Genomic DNA, 13,929 nt, shown 5'->3' with positions numbered 1-13,929 from the left:
CACATTAAATTTGCATAATTTTTTGTGTTTATTTTTGTTCTATAATTTTAAACCAATAAAAATTCAATAAGTGCAATTAAATTTTTTGAAATTTGCAATTAGTTAATAAAACATATTTTGAAAATGTAAAAAATAGATCTTTTTTAAACAATTTTGTTTCTAGATTTAATAATATTAAGGAGCAGAGAGAGTATTTTTATTCATTAATCGACATTAATACAGATAAAATAAGGTATGCTCACTTTACTACATTACTAACATTAGAGACTGAAGGAAAACATTTTCTTCAATGAGAAAGAAAGAAACAAACGAGTAATCCAAGAACATATAACTTTCACCTGATTAAACTCATTGCATAAATGTTTTGTAAGTTTCTGAAAACAGTTCATAAAAATCCAAAATCTAAATGACAACAAAAATGTTCTCTGCCCTTACAATTCGAGTTGCAAAACCCACAAACTGTATTAAAATTATTCCCACACTTAACCTCACTTCTTCACTTTTGTTCCCAGACCTTTGTCTACAATGTTTTGATAGTATTGTGTATACGGAGCAGTCTTGCTTCTCTTCTCAAGCTGAAGAAACGTTTCTATCGCTTGTTGATCGTTTGGTGAGAAAGCCGCTTCATCTCTCTTCATTTGCACAAACTCAATATTCAACTCCACCTTGAAAAAACACAAAACAAGAAATCATTTCTCAGAACAAGAATGATCTCAAAGCCAAGATTGGTTTGGTTTGGTTGCTTTACCTGCTCGATAAAGCGTTTCACCACACGCTTCAACCCTTCCATAGTGCTTCTCTCGTTAAACTTCTTCAGTCTCATAATGGAGATAGTAGCAAGCTCTGGAAACGATATGTGGAAGCTCCAGTGAGCAAAGTGGTTAGCAAGAAGCTCAATCACAGAGAAGATACACTGTTCTTGGAAGTTTTGGGACTTTAACCAATTCTTAGGCAGCTGCAAAACAAAGAATGTATCAAGCTTTATCCATCGATGACATAAACTGAAGTAAACTACAACGAACCTTCACTGTTGAGACAGCTTCAAGCTTCTTTTTTTGCTTTTCACCGTCATTTGTGGTTTTATATTCCAACATATCCAACACCAGTGAAGCTATGGGAATGAATATACCGCTTGCACGAGAGAGATGATTGAGCCATTGAATACATTTAACCCTTAGGAGCAGGTACCGTGGTCCAATAAACAGTGTAGCAACTCCATTTATAACTTGGATTACAGTATACAGCAGAGACTGAAGATCATTACCCTGAACGTTGGCGGCTATAAAACTCACCCAGAGATCAAGACAACTTGTGTAGTGCTCGCTATGTATCTTCTCAACAGCCTCCTGCTTACAAAAAAAAAATTGAAAGAGGCTAAGAAGACAAACAAGAAAACAGAGGCTTTAGTACAAGACTAAGCAGCACCTTGTTCTTTGTAGCGAGAGCCATCTTCAGTAACTTGGCAAGTTGTGTGATGGAAACAGAGGCTTTAGTATAAGACTTCTGCATATCTTGAGAGCAGAGCTCAACAAGAGAATCTCTGAGGAGAGGTAGACGTTGTTCTGAATTTGCCTTTGGAGAATCACAGTCATGTAGTAAGGCTTTGTACATGTTGATGAAGCAGGTGTCGAAGCACTCCGAGTTAAACACAATAGTAATGTCTTTCAAGATTAGAAAAGCTTGGTGGGATAGAGTCTTTTCGCCGGTTACCCACAGATCAACAGACAGCTGCAACAAAGAACACAATCAAAACATGACTTTCCTAGATAAATTAAGCTTGTAGAGTTTAAATAAATAATTGTCAATGAATCTCTCTAGATAGTAGATACTAATGATATATTAAAGCGAGGAAGATGAAGAGTCTAGTCCAATATATGTAACTTTGCTAATAACAAATGGTGATTATAGAGTGTACCTTGATCAGTTTGTTCAGCAACTCTGGAAACGCGGAGAAGAAGACAATAGAAACTCTAAGTTGGGCAAGTGCAAAGACTGTAATCTCCAAATCTGCAGCCTGCTTGACAAGATGGATGGTACTTCTAAAGAAAGATTTGATGAGTGGTTTCACACAATCCCATTTTGGGTTGTTGTTATTCAACTTCAGAACCTTCTCCTTGTTAGCAGAGCCTGATAACCCCAGAACACTCCTGAAAGTGTGATCAGCTTTCTGGAGCACGAAGATCATGACATTGGCGAACGTCTCGCTGTCTTCTATGTCATAGCCAGGGCTTGTGATTCCTGATGGCTCGTGTCCATAGTGACAAGCAGCTCGGTACCAGTTCAACAAACTGGTTAGTGCTTGAACAGACTGTTCCTCATCAACTAGGTTACTGAAAGAGCTTAAAACAGATCCTGAGAGTACTTTACGCTCCATTGCATCTGAATCAGTTCCATCTACCATCTGCATCAGATGATTACCATGTTACATAACCTGACATAGCACCATTGTATCAGCACTTTAGTGTAGCTGTTACCTTTTTATTCAACCTAGCAAGCTTCCTCGACTGTTTTTTAAGCTTAGTTTCACTGATTTTACCTGGAAACTTTATCTATTGAGTCAAACAGTCAAAGGAAAGAGCCAAGAGAAGTACTAAAGGGTAAAGCCATTACCTTGTGTTCCATTCACAAGTGCATTTGTCAAGTCAGAGTCCTGAACACAAGAATATATTGTGAATACTTGGTACCATTACAGAGAAACATCAACAAAACGCCAAGTTAAAAGAGTTACCTCAGCTAGATAACCATCACTATCTGAATCACCACCGTCAAGAACCACCACACCTTCATCTTTGTCAAACACAGCATCTATGACTATATCCTTAGGATTGTCTTCAATACATCTGAAAACACACATAAACGATGTAACACAAAGCTAAGAGATTACACTGAGTGAAAAAAGTAGAACCTCTTCTTAAGTGGCTGCTCTATCATCTTCTCCTCTTCTTCATCTTGTGCATCTCGACGCCCATCTCCTAAACCATATGAGTTAATATAACATAAGACTCTAAACAAGATCCTAACTTTCTCAACCATGGTTAGTCTCTAAGATGATAAAAGAAAAAAAGGAAGTTACTTTTCGCGAATTTGCGTTTGAGAAAGGGCTTTTGCTTCCTGTTCTTCTTCTCAACAGACTGAAGATTCTTCTTGGCAAACTTTCTAGCTTTCTTCCCAAGCTTACCCATTTGAAAGCTAACTGTGAGGATACAACGATTCAGTAACGAGGTCGTTAAATTCCAAAACTAAGATAAAGTTTCTGACTTTACAATATACAAATTAGGTTTTAACAAACTTGGAGAAGTAAAGGTAGAGACTTTACCGTTTAGAGACGAGAGGGTGCTTCAGAGAGGTTTGGTCTGAGAGAGAGAAGAGGAGAGAATGTTGAGGGTGATAATACGGCGCAAAGGTTTAGGGTTTTAGCTGAGAGTTTTTTTTTTCCTTAAAACGTTATGCTCTTAAGAAATAAATTAGCGTTTACCGTTTAAAATGCGTTTGTTATTGTCAATTGGGCTGGGTTGGGTTGGTTCGGTTCGAATCGGTTCATTGGAAAACTATCGCCAGAAGAGTTATCGCAACTAGATCGGTTTAGCTCTTTTTTTTTTTCTTTTCACTTATGTTCAAAAACAAAATCTTTTTTTTTCACAATTTCACTCTGTAAGCCCAACCTTGTAAGTCCAAAAAGCCCATTTGAGGCTTCTTGTTTCATAGTTTGGCAATCGCCAAGCTTGTAGTTTATGGTCTTGTAAAATCTTTGTTATTACTTATTACCCAAAATGTTAAAATGTGTGTTTGGACCTTTGGCTACTCCTGACGACTAAAAAACTTCTGACGTATTTACCGATTAGGTTTTGATTGAACCTTTTTTGATTGAACCTTTTTATTTAATTGAACCTTCGATTTAGACGGACATGTTAAAATTTTTGAAGTTATAATGGTTTCTTTCTCAATCATTCTACATGATTTCATATGTTGCTTCATTCGTAGTCACAATTAACAGTCTATGCGTACTTATATTTTACGCTTAAGTTATTTAATGGACATGGAACTTAATTACTTGTGTTATTTGATGTAAATTTATACTAATTAGTTAAACGCACATAACTTGATCATTTTCAATCACAAACATAATCTGTTCTCAAAACCAATCAGAAAGGTTCTTATGTACGTTTCCATTATAAGTCATCATAATATTGATAGCATGCTAGCTAGTGATAAATCATGTTTATTGTAAATCGTCAAATGGTTCCTTTAAAGGAACATTTTGTAAAACTTGAATCGACGATGCTATTTTTTAGCTAACGTAAACAGAAAACTAGTCTCCATGTATCGATTTATCAGGCGCTATCTACCATGTCCAATCAAACGCCTTTAGATCGCAACGTGTTTTCGTTGCCAGAGAATATACGGGCTCGTACGATATATCGTACATGGCCTGTCCTTCGGATCATTGTGTCAGACCTGTTTTTAGTAAATTTGTTGTTTGCTTTGACATACTTCTTTCTCACATTAATTTAACTTCCATACACTGTGACACCATTTAATACACACGGACAGGCTAACAATGTCAAGTTGTCTGAGCAGGATATCATGGATCATATATTATTTTAGATCCAAACAAATACAAATAAGATTATGTTAATTAAAAGCTACACAATATCTCTGCAGTAATGTGATTCTATTTTGGGAGTGAAATTTGAAAGTTGGCATCTATATTTATAAAAATTAAGAAATGATTATTCCAACATATATACAACAGAAAGAGAGTAAGATTTTTTTTTTTTTTTTTTTTGGTAATCAAGAGAGTAAGATTTGTTTTGTTGGAACGAAAATAAATGAAAAGACGTGAATTATCGTGAGAGGAGAGGTAGATAATAAATTCACATGCAAGTGGGTATCATGATAAAGCAGCTCCTTGTTTCCTAAGCGTTCATGTGCATTCTGGAAAAATATACACGTAACCAAGTCCAAGTATACACTATTTTTCTTTATATGCAGAATGGATCTTAGTTACGTTGTAATTCCTTTTAATCTAAACTAAACGTGAGTTATGAAATACAAATAGTCTAACAATATCATATCTACCTCAAAAAAAGGCAATCTACATCCACGAGAATCTATAAACTTTGACTAATTAATGAACATTACACGTATACATGTATGTATAATTTTGCTGGCGTGTGACTTGGCAGCTACAACAAGATCTGGTTGGTGCTTAGATATATGCCTTGTCATCACCAAATGTCCTTAATGTTCTTCCACCCTCACCGCCCCTAACTGTTTTCTCTTTTGTTCTTTATTTTCATCTCATGCTTCACTTACTTATATTTTCCCAACTATTTTTTCTTCTCATTATGAAAGCAACTCAATGAATTGAATATATTTTAATAATCATTTGTGGCATTGATGTATAAAAATATACATATATGTCATTCCTAGCAATAACAAACTAAAAATGATAATGATCTTCACTAGACTTGAGATCATATAATGCGTTGTTGACTTTATTTTTTGGTGTTCATATAAAAACTCCAAAGTTCTAGGAAAACTATGCATGGATGTGTATATACACACTCGGCGATGATTGAATAAATATTTATATTTCCCACTTTCCAAATTAATGACATTGATGATTTAGTACGCCGTAAGCTGTACATCTATATAACCAAACATCTTGTATGTAAATCGAGTTATTTTACTTTTAATTTTACAAATTATTTCATGATAAATAGTATATATCATAAAATACAAAACGGGTCTAAGTTGCGATTCTTCAATACAACAACTTAGTCAAAGGAGCAAACACCATTGAAACTTTCGGAAACTTTATCGAAAACAGATTAGAAGTACAATTGCATTCGTTGTAAAACGTAGTTTGGTTTGAATAAATTTTTAACATTTGATTAATAACATATCATATTGGCAATGTTGTAACGTTGAAAACGCAAAAAAAAACACCATTATCTGATATTTTATCAGTGATTCATAACATTATCTTTTGTGTGTTATAATTTTTTTTTATATATATAATGGGCAGTAGCGAAATACTAAAGCTTAAGCAAAAAAAAAAAAACACAGAAATACTGTTAGAAAACAATACATAAAGCGATGTTAATCTATGAAAGTATCCTTTTCTTAATGGTTTATAAAATTTTATTTAACGTTAATGTTTTCTCTACTATATCGCTTCACCTATTCCATCGTTCTACTATTACGTTGACATAACAATCACATCTTTGCTTTCAAACATACCAACTGTTTGCTAGTTTATATCGCATGAGTGACTTATATCAGCAGTAGATCTTTCGTGTACTTCGTTGGAAATTTGGCATTTATCTCTTTAATTTGGAGTTTCTCTCACATTATATTAGTTATAGATCCCTAAATTAAGAGGATAAAAGACTCCATGATCTCATATTATTGCAATCAAAATAAGATTACAAACATGTCTTTCACCACACGTTGTAATCTACCCTCTAAATATTCATGTCTAGAAAATACTAATATCGGCCAATAATATCTCTTTCTCTAACTTTGGTGTTTCTCTCCGCCTATATAAATAGCGATCTTCACAAGTGATGTTTCCACCATCATCAAGTCTCTCAGCCTTTTAGTCTACACTCTACAGTCTTCTTCTTCCTCTTCCAGCTCCTCCATAAATCACCCACAAACATCAACAAAAATGGCAGTTAATCCATCCATTCTCTTAACCATGTTCCCTCTCTTTCTCTTCTTGAGCCTTACCAACGCTGCGATCCCGGGCGTCTACTCCGGTGGCTCTTGGCAAACCGCTCACGCCACTTTCTACGGTGGCGACGACGCTTCAGGAACCATGGGTCAGTCCATTATCTTCAAACATTCATATCAAAAACCACACTTCATCATCAATCATTCATTATAACCAACTCTTCAAAAGCAGAGCACTCTGTTTTTCTTATAATTATTATTTTTCTTTAATATCTTGTAGGTGGCGCTTGCGGTTACGGGAATTTATACAGCCAAGGATACGGCACTAACACGGCGGCCCTGAGCACGGCGCTTTTCAACAATGGCTTAACCTGTGGCGCATGCTTTGAAATCAAATGTGTCAATGATCCTAAATGGTGTCATTCAGGCAGTCCTGTTTTTGTAACCGCAACCAACTTTTGTCCTCCCAACTTAGCTCAGCCTAGCGACAATGGTGGCTGGTGCAATCCACCACGCGCTCACTTCGACCTGGCCATGCCAGTTTTCCTCAAGATCGCCGAGTATCGTGCCGGCATTGTCCCTATTTCATACCGCAGGTATATAAACTCATAGCATGGTAGTTAAATAAAATATTGGCCTTGGATTTCCAATTTTTTTGAATTAATATATATACATAAGCCTTTAAATTGTTAAAATAACAAAATTTACTAAAATTCTTATTAAATTGTTTAGCGTTCCCAAAAACTCGGGACCAACTTTACATCTACACTTGAGAAATGTAATGTTTAAAATGCTAACTTTGAGAAATGTGGTATAGGGTGGCATGTAGGAAGAGTGGAGGGATAAGGTTTACGATCAACGGCCACCGTTACTTCAACTTGGTGCTGATCACGAACGTGGCTGGAGCAGGAGACATCGTGAGGACGAGCGTGAAAGGATCAAAGACTGGTTGGATGGGTTTGACTAGGAACTGGGGACAGAACTGGCAGTCTAATACTGTTCTCGTTGGTCAGTCACTTTCCTTCCGTGTCACAGCGAGTGACCGTAGAACCTCCACTTCATGGAACATCGTACCTTCAAATTGGCAGTTTGGACAAACCTTTGTCGGAAAAAACTTCAGAGTCTAAAGTGAATTTGAATTTGGAGAAAATTGAAGAAGCTCCTCTACCCAATTCGAGATCTATAACTTTGTATTTTATGTTATGTATTTTTATATTGTGATCTGAAGTGGCTGTTGGAGAAAAATGTAAACAGCCCGCAGCGCTTAAATTACGTCTAAGTTTGCTTGTAATGTGGAATTACATTATATACTATATAGAATTAAACTTGTTCTGTTTTCATTTTTCAATCTGAGAATTCCATCTACAATATTGATTTATAAATCGTAATTTTAATATGAAAACTTGATCTACAAATTTATAACACAGCCTACTTGTGATATTGATTGGATATGGAATAAGTTAACATAAAAATTGATGATTTTCATACTTTTGACAAGGAGTGACGAAGGTGGATCAAATTGCAATCCTTTACTAATCATATTGATTGATACTATTATACTAATCCTAGTTAATCATGTGCTCTTGAAGTTAAGAATTAATCGGAATAAATATGGCCTTATGATCTTATATCTCTGCGTCTCCAGGTCATTAGTGGATTCTCAAAACATTATTCCATTTTATTCATGGAATAATGAAACGTCGCTAAGTTCTAAATATATAACTTTCAACTACAAATCTGGATCATATAACATCATAATACATGAGCGTATTGATACAACTCCAACCAAGACTCACATGGATAGACACACTAACATGATCATATTCATACACGAACGAATCTTTTTTTTTTCAATGGCTCTCACATTGTCTACATTAGTACAAGTGTTTTTTTTTTCCTATTTTCTTCAACAACAAATTTTCTCCGGTCTGTAATTATAAACATACATACCCGTAAAAAAATTAAATGATCATATAACTAACTCTTAATATAGTTTCAATAAAATAAAATTTAACTCTTAACATATAGAAAGAAAATTTATGTAGAATATCAAGATTTCAGAGTTGAAGAGAAACGAAATGAGTCCGAGCAAATACAAGAAATTGAAATAACAAGACCAATTTTAAAGATCAAAATATTCAATCAAACAAGAGTTGGCATGTAGCTGAAGCTCTAGGAGAAAGTTCCAACTCCTTTAACATCTCAAGTTTCCAAACATCTGATCCATATGACTTGATTGTCGCAGTCTTTAAGTGAAGAGCATGTTTCAGAATGTAAACCACAATATCCCTCTCTTCTGGTTCTCCTGTATATTTCGACCAGCTGAAACTTTCTAGACTCGACAATACACATTCAGGAACAGTGGTTGGTTGATTCCAGTAAACCATACCTTGAGGAACATGATGCTGATATCAAACACACATAAAATTAGACTAAAAGACAAAACTGTGAATCAGACCCTAAAAAAAAAGAATTTAACAAACAAACTTACTTCCATGAAGGAAAAGCCTAGTCTCTTCAAGTTGGAAGAAGCTTTGAGCAGTAGCTCGATAACTAGATCCGAGGAAAACAGTGTGCAAAAACACACCTCCAGATGTTCAAGTTGGTTGAAGACAAAACCTTCACCAAGCATCATAATACCCTGCGCACAATACTAATTAAAATTACTGACAGATGATTTAAGAAATAATGAGTTAATAGCTAGAAAATAATAACCTCTGAACATATTGTAAGACGCTTGACAGATGTGATTGATCCAATAAGACTCTTCATATCAGGAAGATTAACCTCTAGATATGCCTCGATCAGACAAGGCATCTTCTCAATCAAACAGTAGTGACCACTAATACTATGATCCATAAGTTTGAAATACTTTAAATTAGGAGTTTCTATCACAAACCCATCTAGATCCTGACAATAGGGTATGTATAGTGACAAACTCTGCAAATTTGGAACAGCAACAGTCAACTGTCCCGCAGATTCATAATCATAATCACGTAAATCCACCACTAGATCTTCAAGAATGGGGCAATTTGAAAGAAGCCGTTGAAGAGTTTCTTCATCGAAGTATCTCACACTTTGAATTTTCAGAGTTTTGAGAGAGGGAAGAGCGACCACTCGAGGAACATCCAAGAGGATCTCACCAACCAGTTTCAAGACCACGAGCGATTTGCAAGTGAACAAGTTACTCGGCAGTATGTTTGACATAGCCGGTTCGGTGTCGTCATGTAAGATATCCAGCTCACGTAGGCAGTGAGAAACTGCTGTTGAAACCCACGTACTGATGTTCTCAGGTTTAAAATGCGAACTACATAATTCGAGACGGAAGCTTTCTATAACCGGAGCTCTATGTAGTGGCAGGTTTCTGTCGAGAAAACTTTGTAGCCTCTTGCATCCAGGCTCTGAACAATGGTCTCTATGAAGATACTCGAGTTTAGTCAACCACATCCAAAGATACTCCCACCGTTTCGACAAGATGCTTGTGGACACAGCAACTTTTGTCGGAACAGACATTAATATCTTAACAAGCAGTTCATCAGGCAACTCACTGATTCTGTCCATATCTTTAAAAAAGAAAAACAATCTAAAGTTGTTAAATGTCGACAGGATCTAGACACAAAACGAAAAAACACATATTTAAAAACTAACCAAAACTAATTAGTAACGAAAGAGACAAAGAGGAACGTGACAAAACCTTAGAGAATTCGGATGGTTAGATGATGAGTGTTTTCCAAGAAAACAGAATCAGAAGATAAACAGAAAGTGACCACAAGACTGCGAAAGCATCTGTTAGTACTGAAGAGACGGGTTGCTTGAGAAGGAATAGACAAATATAAAGAGTAGTGAATCGACCCCAACAAGGAAGATGAAGGGGGTTATAAAAAGTTTCGTCAACGCCATTAATACCTACACCAATAACGCATGGATTGGGTCAACGAATGGTTTACTCACCGTAAAATTATCTAATCTTTGGTGGTCATGTTACTGTGGGCCTGATTAAGGGCCGACTTTTCATTCAGGCAGCCCTTCTGTCTTTGTAACCGCAACTAACTTTTGCTTTGCCCTCCTCAACCTAGCGACAGTGGTGGCTGGTATTTTACTATTTTTAAAATTTATTTATTTACAAATTTGCAATTCTCCATTTGTAATTTATTAATTCAGTGTGGCGGTAAACTAAAATATAGCTAGATTTTAACATGCACTTGCAGACATTTTTTTCATTTATAAATATATTTTATATTATTTCAAATGTTTTAAATATATAATTTTTATTTTGTGTTATATATTATATAACTCTATACTATTATTGTTTATATATTTTTTCATTCAGCATTATTAATATATAGTGATTTGTTTAATACATTTTACTTTGTTATTAATTTTTATTACTTACTAGTATATTTTCGAGTTACCTATAATAAAATAACAATTTGAAATAATCAAACAGAAAACCTTTTTTAAAATGAATTTTTTTTCTTTAATTTATACATTTTGCATATAATACATTTTTAAAATTTATTTATTTATATTATAGAAAAAGATATGTTTAAGATAACTTATATTTTCATGTTGTGTTTAAAAATATATACTATCATTTTAGTATTTTATGGAATTTATAAGTATAAACACTGTTTTGTTTAAATAATATAGCCCAATTATTTTAGTAGTATTATTTTAGTAAGCTGTATTTTTAAAATGACAATTTGATCTACTAATTATAACACAGCCTGCTTGTGAAAGTGGATATGCATGGAATTTTGAGATAAACATTCTAGTAGTACGAAAGTCGAATAAGTTAAACTAGGTAGTAACCCGCGCCTTGCGCGGGATTAGATTATTAATTTCGTTACTTTTTCAGATAAGTAGACATTACATCTGTCAGTTTGGATATCGGTTCGATTGGTTTGAGTTTTTTTTCGATTTATGTAAACATTAGGTCTGTTCAATCTGAATATTGGTTCAGTTTTGGGTTGGTTTTTTTGGTTTTTAATCTCCTAAAATATAACTACCATTCTAAATCTATATTTATTTTGGTTTGTTCGGTTAAATTGCTTTAGATTTTTGATTTTTCTGGGTTATAAACCGAAAAATATTATTATTTGTTTGGTTTCATGTTATATGAATTTTAGACAATCTTGACGTCGAACTAATCGTTTCGTATTATAATTTCTAAACGCATGCAAGTCAAATCAAGATAATAGTTTAAAAAAATTATTTTCTAAACGCATGCAAATAAAATAAAATCTAGATAACACCAGTCAGTGACGAAAGTAGAGAGAAAGCATGTGGCTCAGTTGACCCACATCAATTTTGATATTTAAGCTAATTTAGGCATGAAATTGTAATATTTCGTGATTAGTGGTTGAAGTTCAGTAGATTGACCCCTTAATAAGTAGCCAATTTTATATACAAATTTTTTTAATCCTAGTGAATTTTTTTATAGCTCTGCCACTGACACCAGCAATGACTTATACAATGGTGAATAGTTATGATCAGACACATTTTGTTAAAATCATTTTTAAACATTATGTAGATAAATCGTACCAAAGGATTTCTTCTGTCAAGCCGCAATCTTTATGTTTTCGTCAAAGGGAATCAAAACAGGTTAGTTATGACCTGAGAAGCGGAGAAATATACAGCAGCCTAAAAACAGAGACTGCTTCTTTGGTCCATTTGGGTAGAACAGCTCATGGAGAGGAAGATAGATGGAAGGCTTTGCTTGTCCTAAATCCATAGGAGTCACAGATTATACGTTATCACAAGGTAATTGTTTCATCAAAAAGGATGTTTATGACAATGTTGGGCGGACTATAACTGAGTGAAGAATCTTTTTTGATTGAAATATTACAGCCATCCGAGATTTCTCTTCAAGAACATGAATTCGAGGAAGGGAAGTTGCTGAACCTGCAGCTTTTGCTGGTAAAACATTTGGCTATCAAACTATATTCCAGTGATGTGTTGTTGCAGAGGAGATCAAGTTTGCCTGTTCTCAGGCCTTTGTCGTCTGTAATTTTAGACTTTATCCTAAGTATTTACTCATGCTTGCTATTTTGTCTTTCCTTTCTTAGAACTCAGAGTATCTTCCGAGTTTGGGAAGTATATCTATTTTGGTTCAGTTCTTGTAATCAAGAAATACAATTCAGTGTTTAAAGAAGAAGAAGAGAAAGCACATTATTAAATAACCTATTAAGTATAAATTTAGTAAAACAGATTCAATACTTCAATTACGTATAAAACATAAATTTTAAAATGATGCTTAGATACATCTTGTAACACAATCTTGTAAAATATCTAAATTCAATAATCTCCAACCCTCCAGCCGTGACATCAATTTGCGGTGCTTAGTACAAAATTTATATAAGACATTATAAGTGAACCTATAAGTTATACAAAATACTCCATATAATTTAAAATAATAAATAGAATACAGTTAAGCTTACATTGATTTGAAGTAATGTACTTCAGAAATTTCAGGATTAAATAAAATTTCAGAACAGCCATTTAGTCTGTTTAGGACGGTTATGAAATTTCAGAACAACCATTTAGTCTATTTCAGGATCAAATAAAATTTCAGGATTAAACTGATCGACCGAATATTTTTTAACTTTTGAATGAATCTTCACTCCCTGTTGAAATGAGATAAGAAAATAGTTAGAAGATAATAAATTAAACATGTAAATAAATTTTTTTAATCATATGTGTACATTATTTATTCACGTTAACGTCAACGAAGACCCTCGTTAGTCCACCGACATCTGAATACTGCTTCCAAAACGAATGATCTTGACATTAACCTTCTTTAGAGATTTAAATGGTTTCAAATTAGAAACACGGGTGAAAGCAACCAATGAGGAGGGCTAAAAATTATAGATGTTGTCGATGTTTTAAGAGTGAGGAAAGTAATAATCTTTGACTCGTGTATTGTATGGAATTATATATAGGTGCATGAACATCATAGTAAATGATATTTATGAGTCGTATATTTAAAGTTTGCCAATTTAGGATGGTCGTATATGTTTGGTTTCCCACCAATCTTTTACTATATTAAAAGTGTAGACACTTCTCCAAGCATCGTATAACTTATACATTAAAATCCTGTCCATATATAATAGAAATACAATATATGGTCTTGATACGGGTCTTATGATAACAAAGTGAAAAATTTTAAAAACATAATATACACAATAAGAATATATTGTATATAGACATATGGAAAGACTGATTTCAAAGAAACTTCTCCAACTAATG

General features: G+C 34.1%; 3 protein-coding genes across 3 annotated transcripts; 1 reads left to right on the top strand and 2 right to left on the bottom strand.

Annotated features, from left to right (window-relative positions):
• Positions 1 to 313: 313 nt before the first annotated feature.
• Positions 314 to 3,447, bottom strand: LOC106411650 (nucleolar complex-associated protein 2). The gene is made up of 11 exons (XM_013852451.3): positions 3,317 to 3,447; positions 3,074 to 3,193; positions 2,906 to 2,972; positions 2,729 to 2,840; positions 2,611 to 2,650; positions 2,475 to 2,536; positions 1,916 to 2,401; positions 1,426 to 1,728; positions 1,023 to 1,346; positions 749 to 955; positions 314 to 665 (listed from the first exon to the last, which is right to left on the bottom strand). The coding sequence occupies exons 2-11, from the start codon at positions 3,180 to 3,182 to the stop codon at positions 489 to 491; spliced, it is 1,887 nt and encodes a 628-aa protein (XP_013707905.2). The 5' UTR covers positions 3,183 to 3,193; positions 3,317 to 3,447; the 3' UTR covers positions 314 to 488.
• Positions 3,448 to 6,569: 3,122 nt separating this feature from the next.
• Positions 6,570 to 8,021, top strand: LOC106411952 (expansin-A16). The gene is made up of 3 exons (XM_048741164.1): positions 6,570 to 6,830; positions 6,962 to 7,277; positions 7,499 to 8,021. Exons 1-3 carry the CDS (start codon positions 6,677 to 6,679, stop codon positions 7,806 to 7,808), a joined length of 780 nt encoding a protein of 259 aa, XP_048597121.1. The 5' UTR covers positions 6,570 to 6,676; the 3' UTR covers positions 7,809 to 8,021.
• A 650-nt stretch (positions 8,022 to 8,671) lies between these two features.
• Positions 8,672 to 10,875, bottom strand: LOC106411695 (FBD-associated F-box protein At4g10400). The gene is made up of 4 exons (XM_013852502.3): positions 10,376 to 10,875; positions 9,397 to 10,244; positions 9,173 to 9,322; positions 8,672 to 9,086 (listed from the first exon to the last, which is right to left on the bottom strand). The coding sequence occupies exons 2-4, from the start codon at positions 10,240 to 10,242 to the stop codon at positions 8,820 to 8,822; spliced, it is 1,263 nt and encodes a 420-aa protein (XP_013707956.2). The 5' UTR covers positions 10,243 to 10,244; positions 10,376 to 10,875; the 3' UTR covers positions 8,672 to 8,819.
• Positions 10,876 to 13,929: the final 3,054 nt, after the last annotated feature.

Source organism: Brassica napus, chromosome A9 (genome assembly GCF_020379485.1).
Source record: "Brassica napus cultivar Da-Ae chromosome A9, Da-Ae, whole genome shotgun sequence".
Lineage (NCBI taxonomy): Eukaryota > Viridiplantae > Streptophyta > Magnoliopsida > Brassicales > Brassicaceae > Brassica > Brassica napus.
This window is presented reverse-complemented; position numbering and strand designations above follow the sequence as displayed.

Coding starts and splice junctions, on each gene's coding strand:
- LOC106411650 (XM_013852451.3), bottom strand. CDS start 3,182: ATGGGTAAGCTTGGGAAGAAAGCTAGAAAGTTTGCCAAGAAGAATCTT. Junction 2,973..3,073: donor CAAACGCAAATTCGCGAAAA/GTAACTTCCTTT, acceptor CATATGGTTTAG/GAGATGGGCGTCGAGATGCA. Junction 1,347..1,425: donor CTCTCGCTACAAAGAACAAG/GTGCTGCTTAGT, acceptor TTTTGTAAGCAG/GAGGCTGTTGAGAAGATACA.
- LOC106411952 (XM_048741164.1), top strand. CDS start 6,677: ATGGCAGTTAATCCATCCATTCTCTTAACCATGTTCCCTCTCTTTCTC. Junction 6,831..6,961: donor CGACGCTTCAGGAACCATGG/GTCAGTCCATTA, acceptor AATATCTTGTAG/GTGGCGCTTGCGGTTACGGG. Junction 7,278..7,498: donor GTCCCTATTTCATACCGCAG/GTATATAAACTC, acceptor AATGTGGTATAG/GGTGGCATGTAGGAAGAGTG.
- LOC106411695 (XM_013852502.3), bottom strand. CDS start 10,242: ATGGACAGAATCAGTGAGTTGCCTGATGAACTGCTTGTTAAGATATTA. Junction 9,323..9,396: donor GTCTTACAATATGTTCAGAG/GTTATTATTTTC, acceptor TATTGTGCGCAG/GGTATTATGATGCTTGGTGA. Junction 9,087..9,172: donor TAGGCTTTTCCTTCATGGAA/GTAAGTTTGTTT, acceptor GTTTGATATCAG/CATCATGTTCCTCAAGGTAT.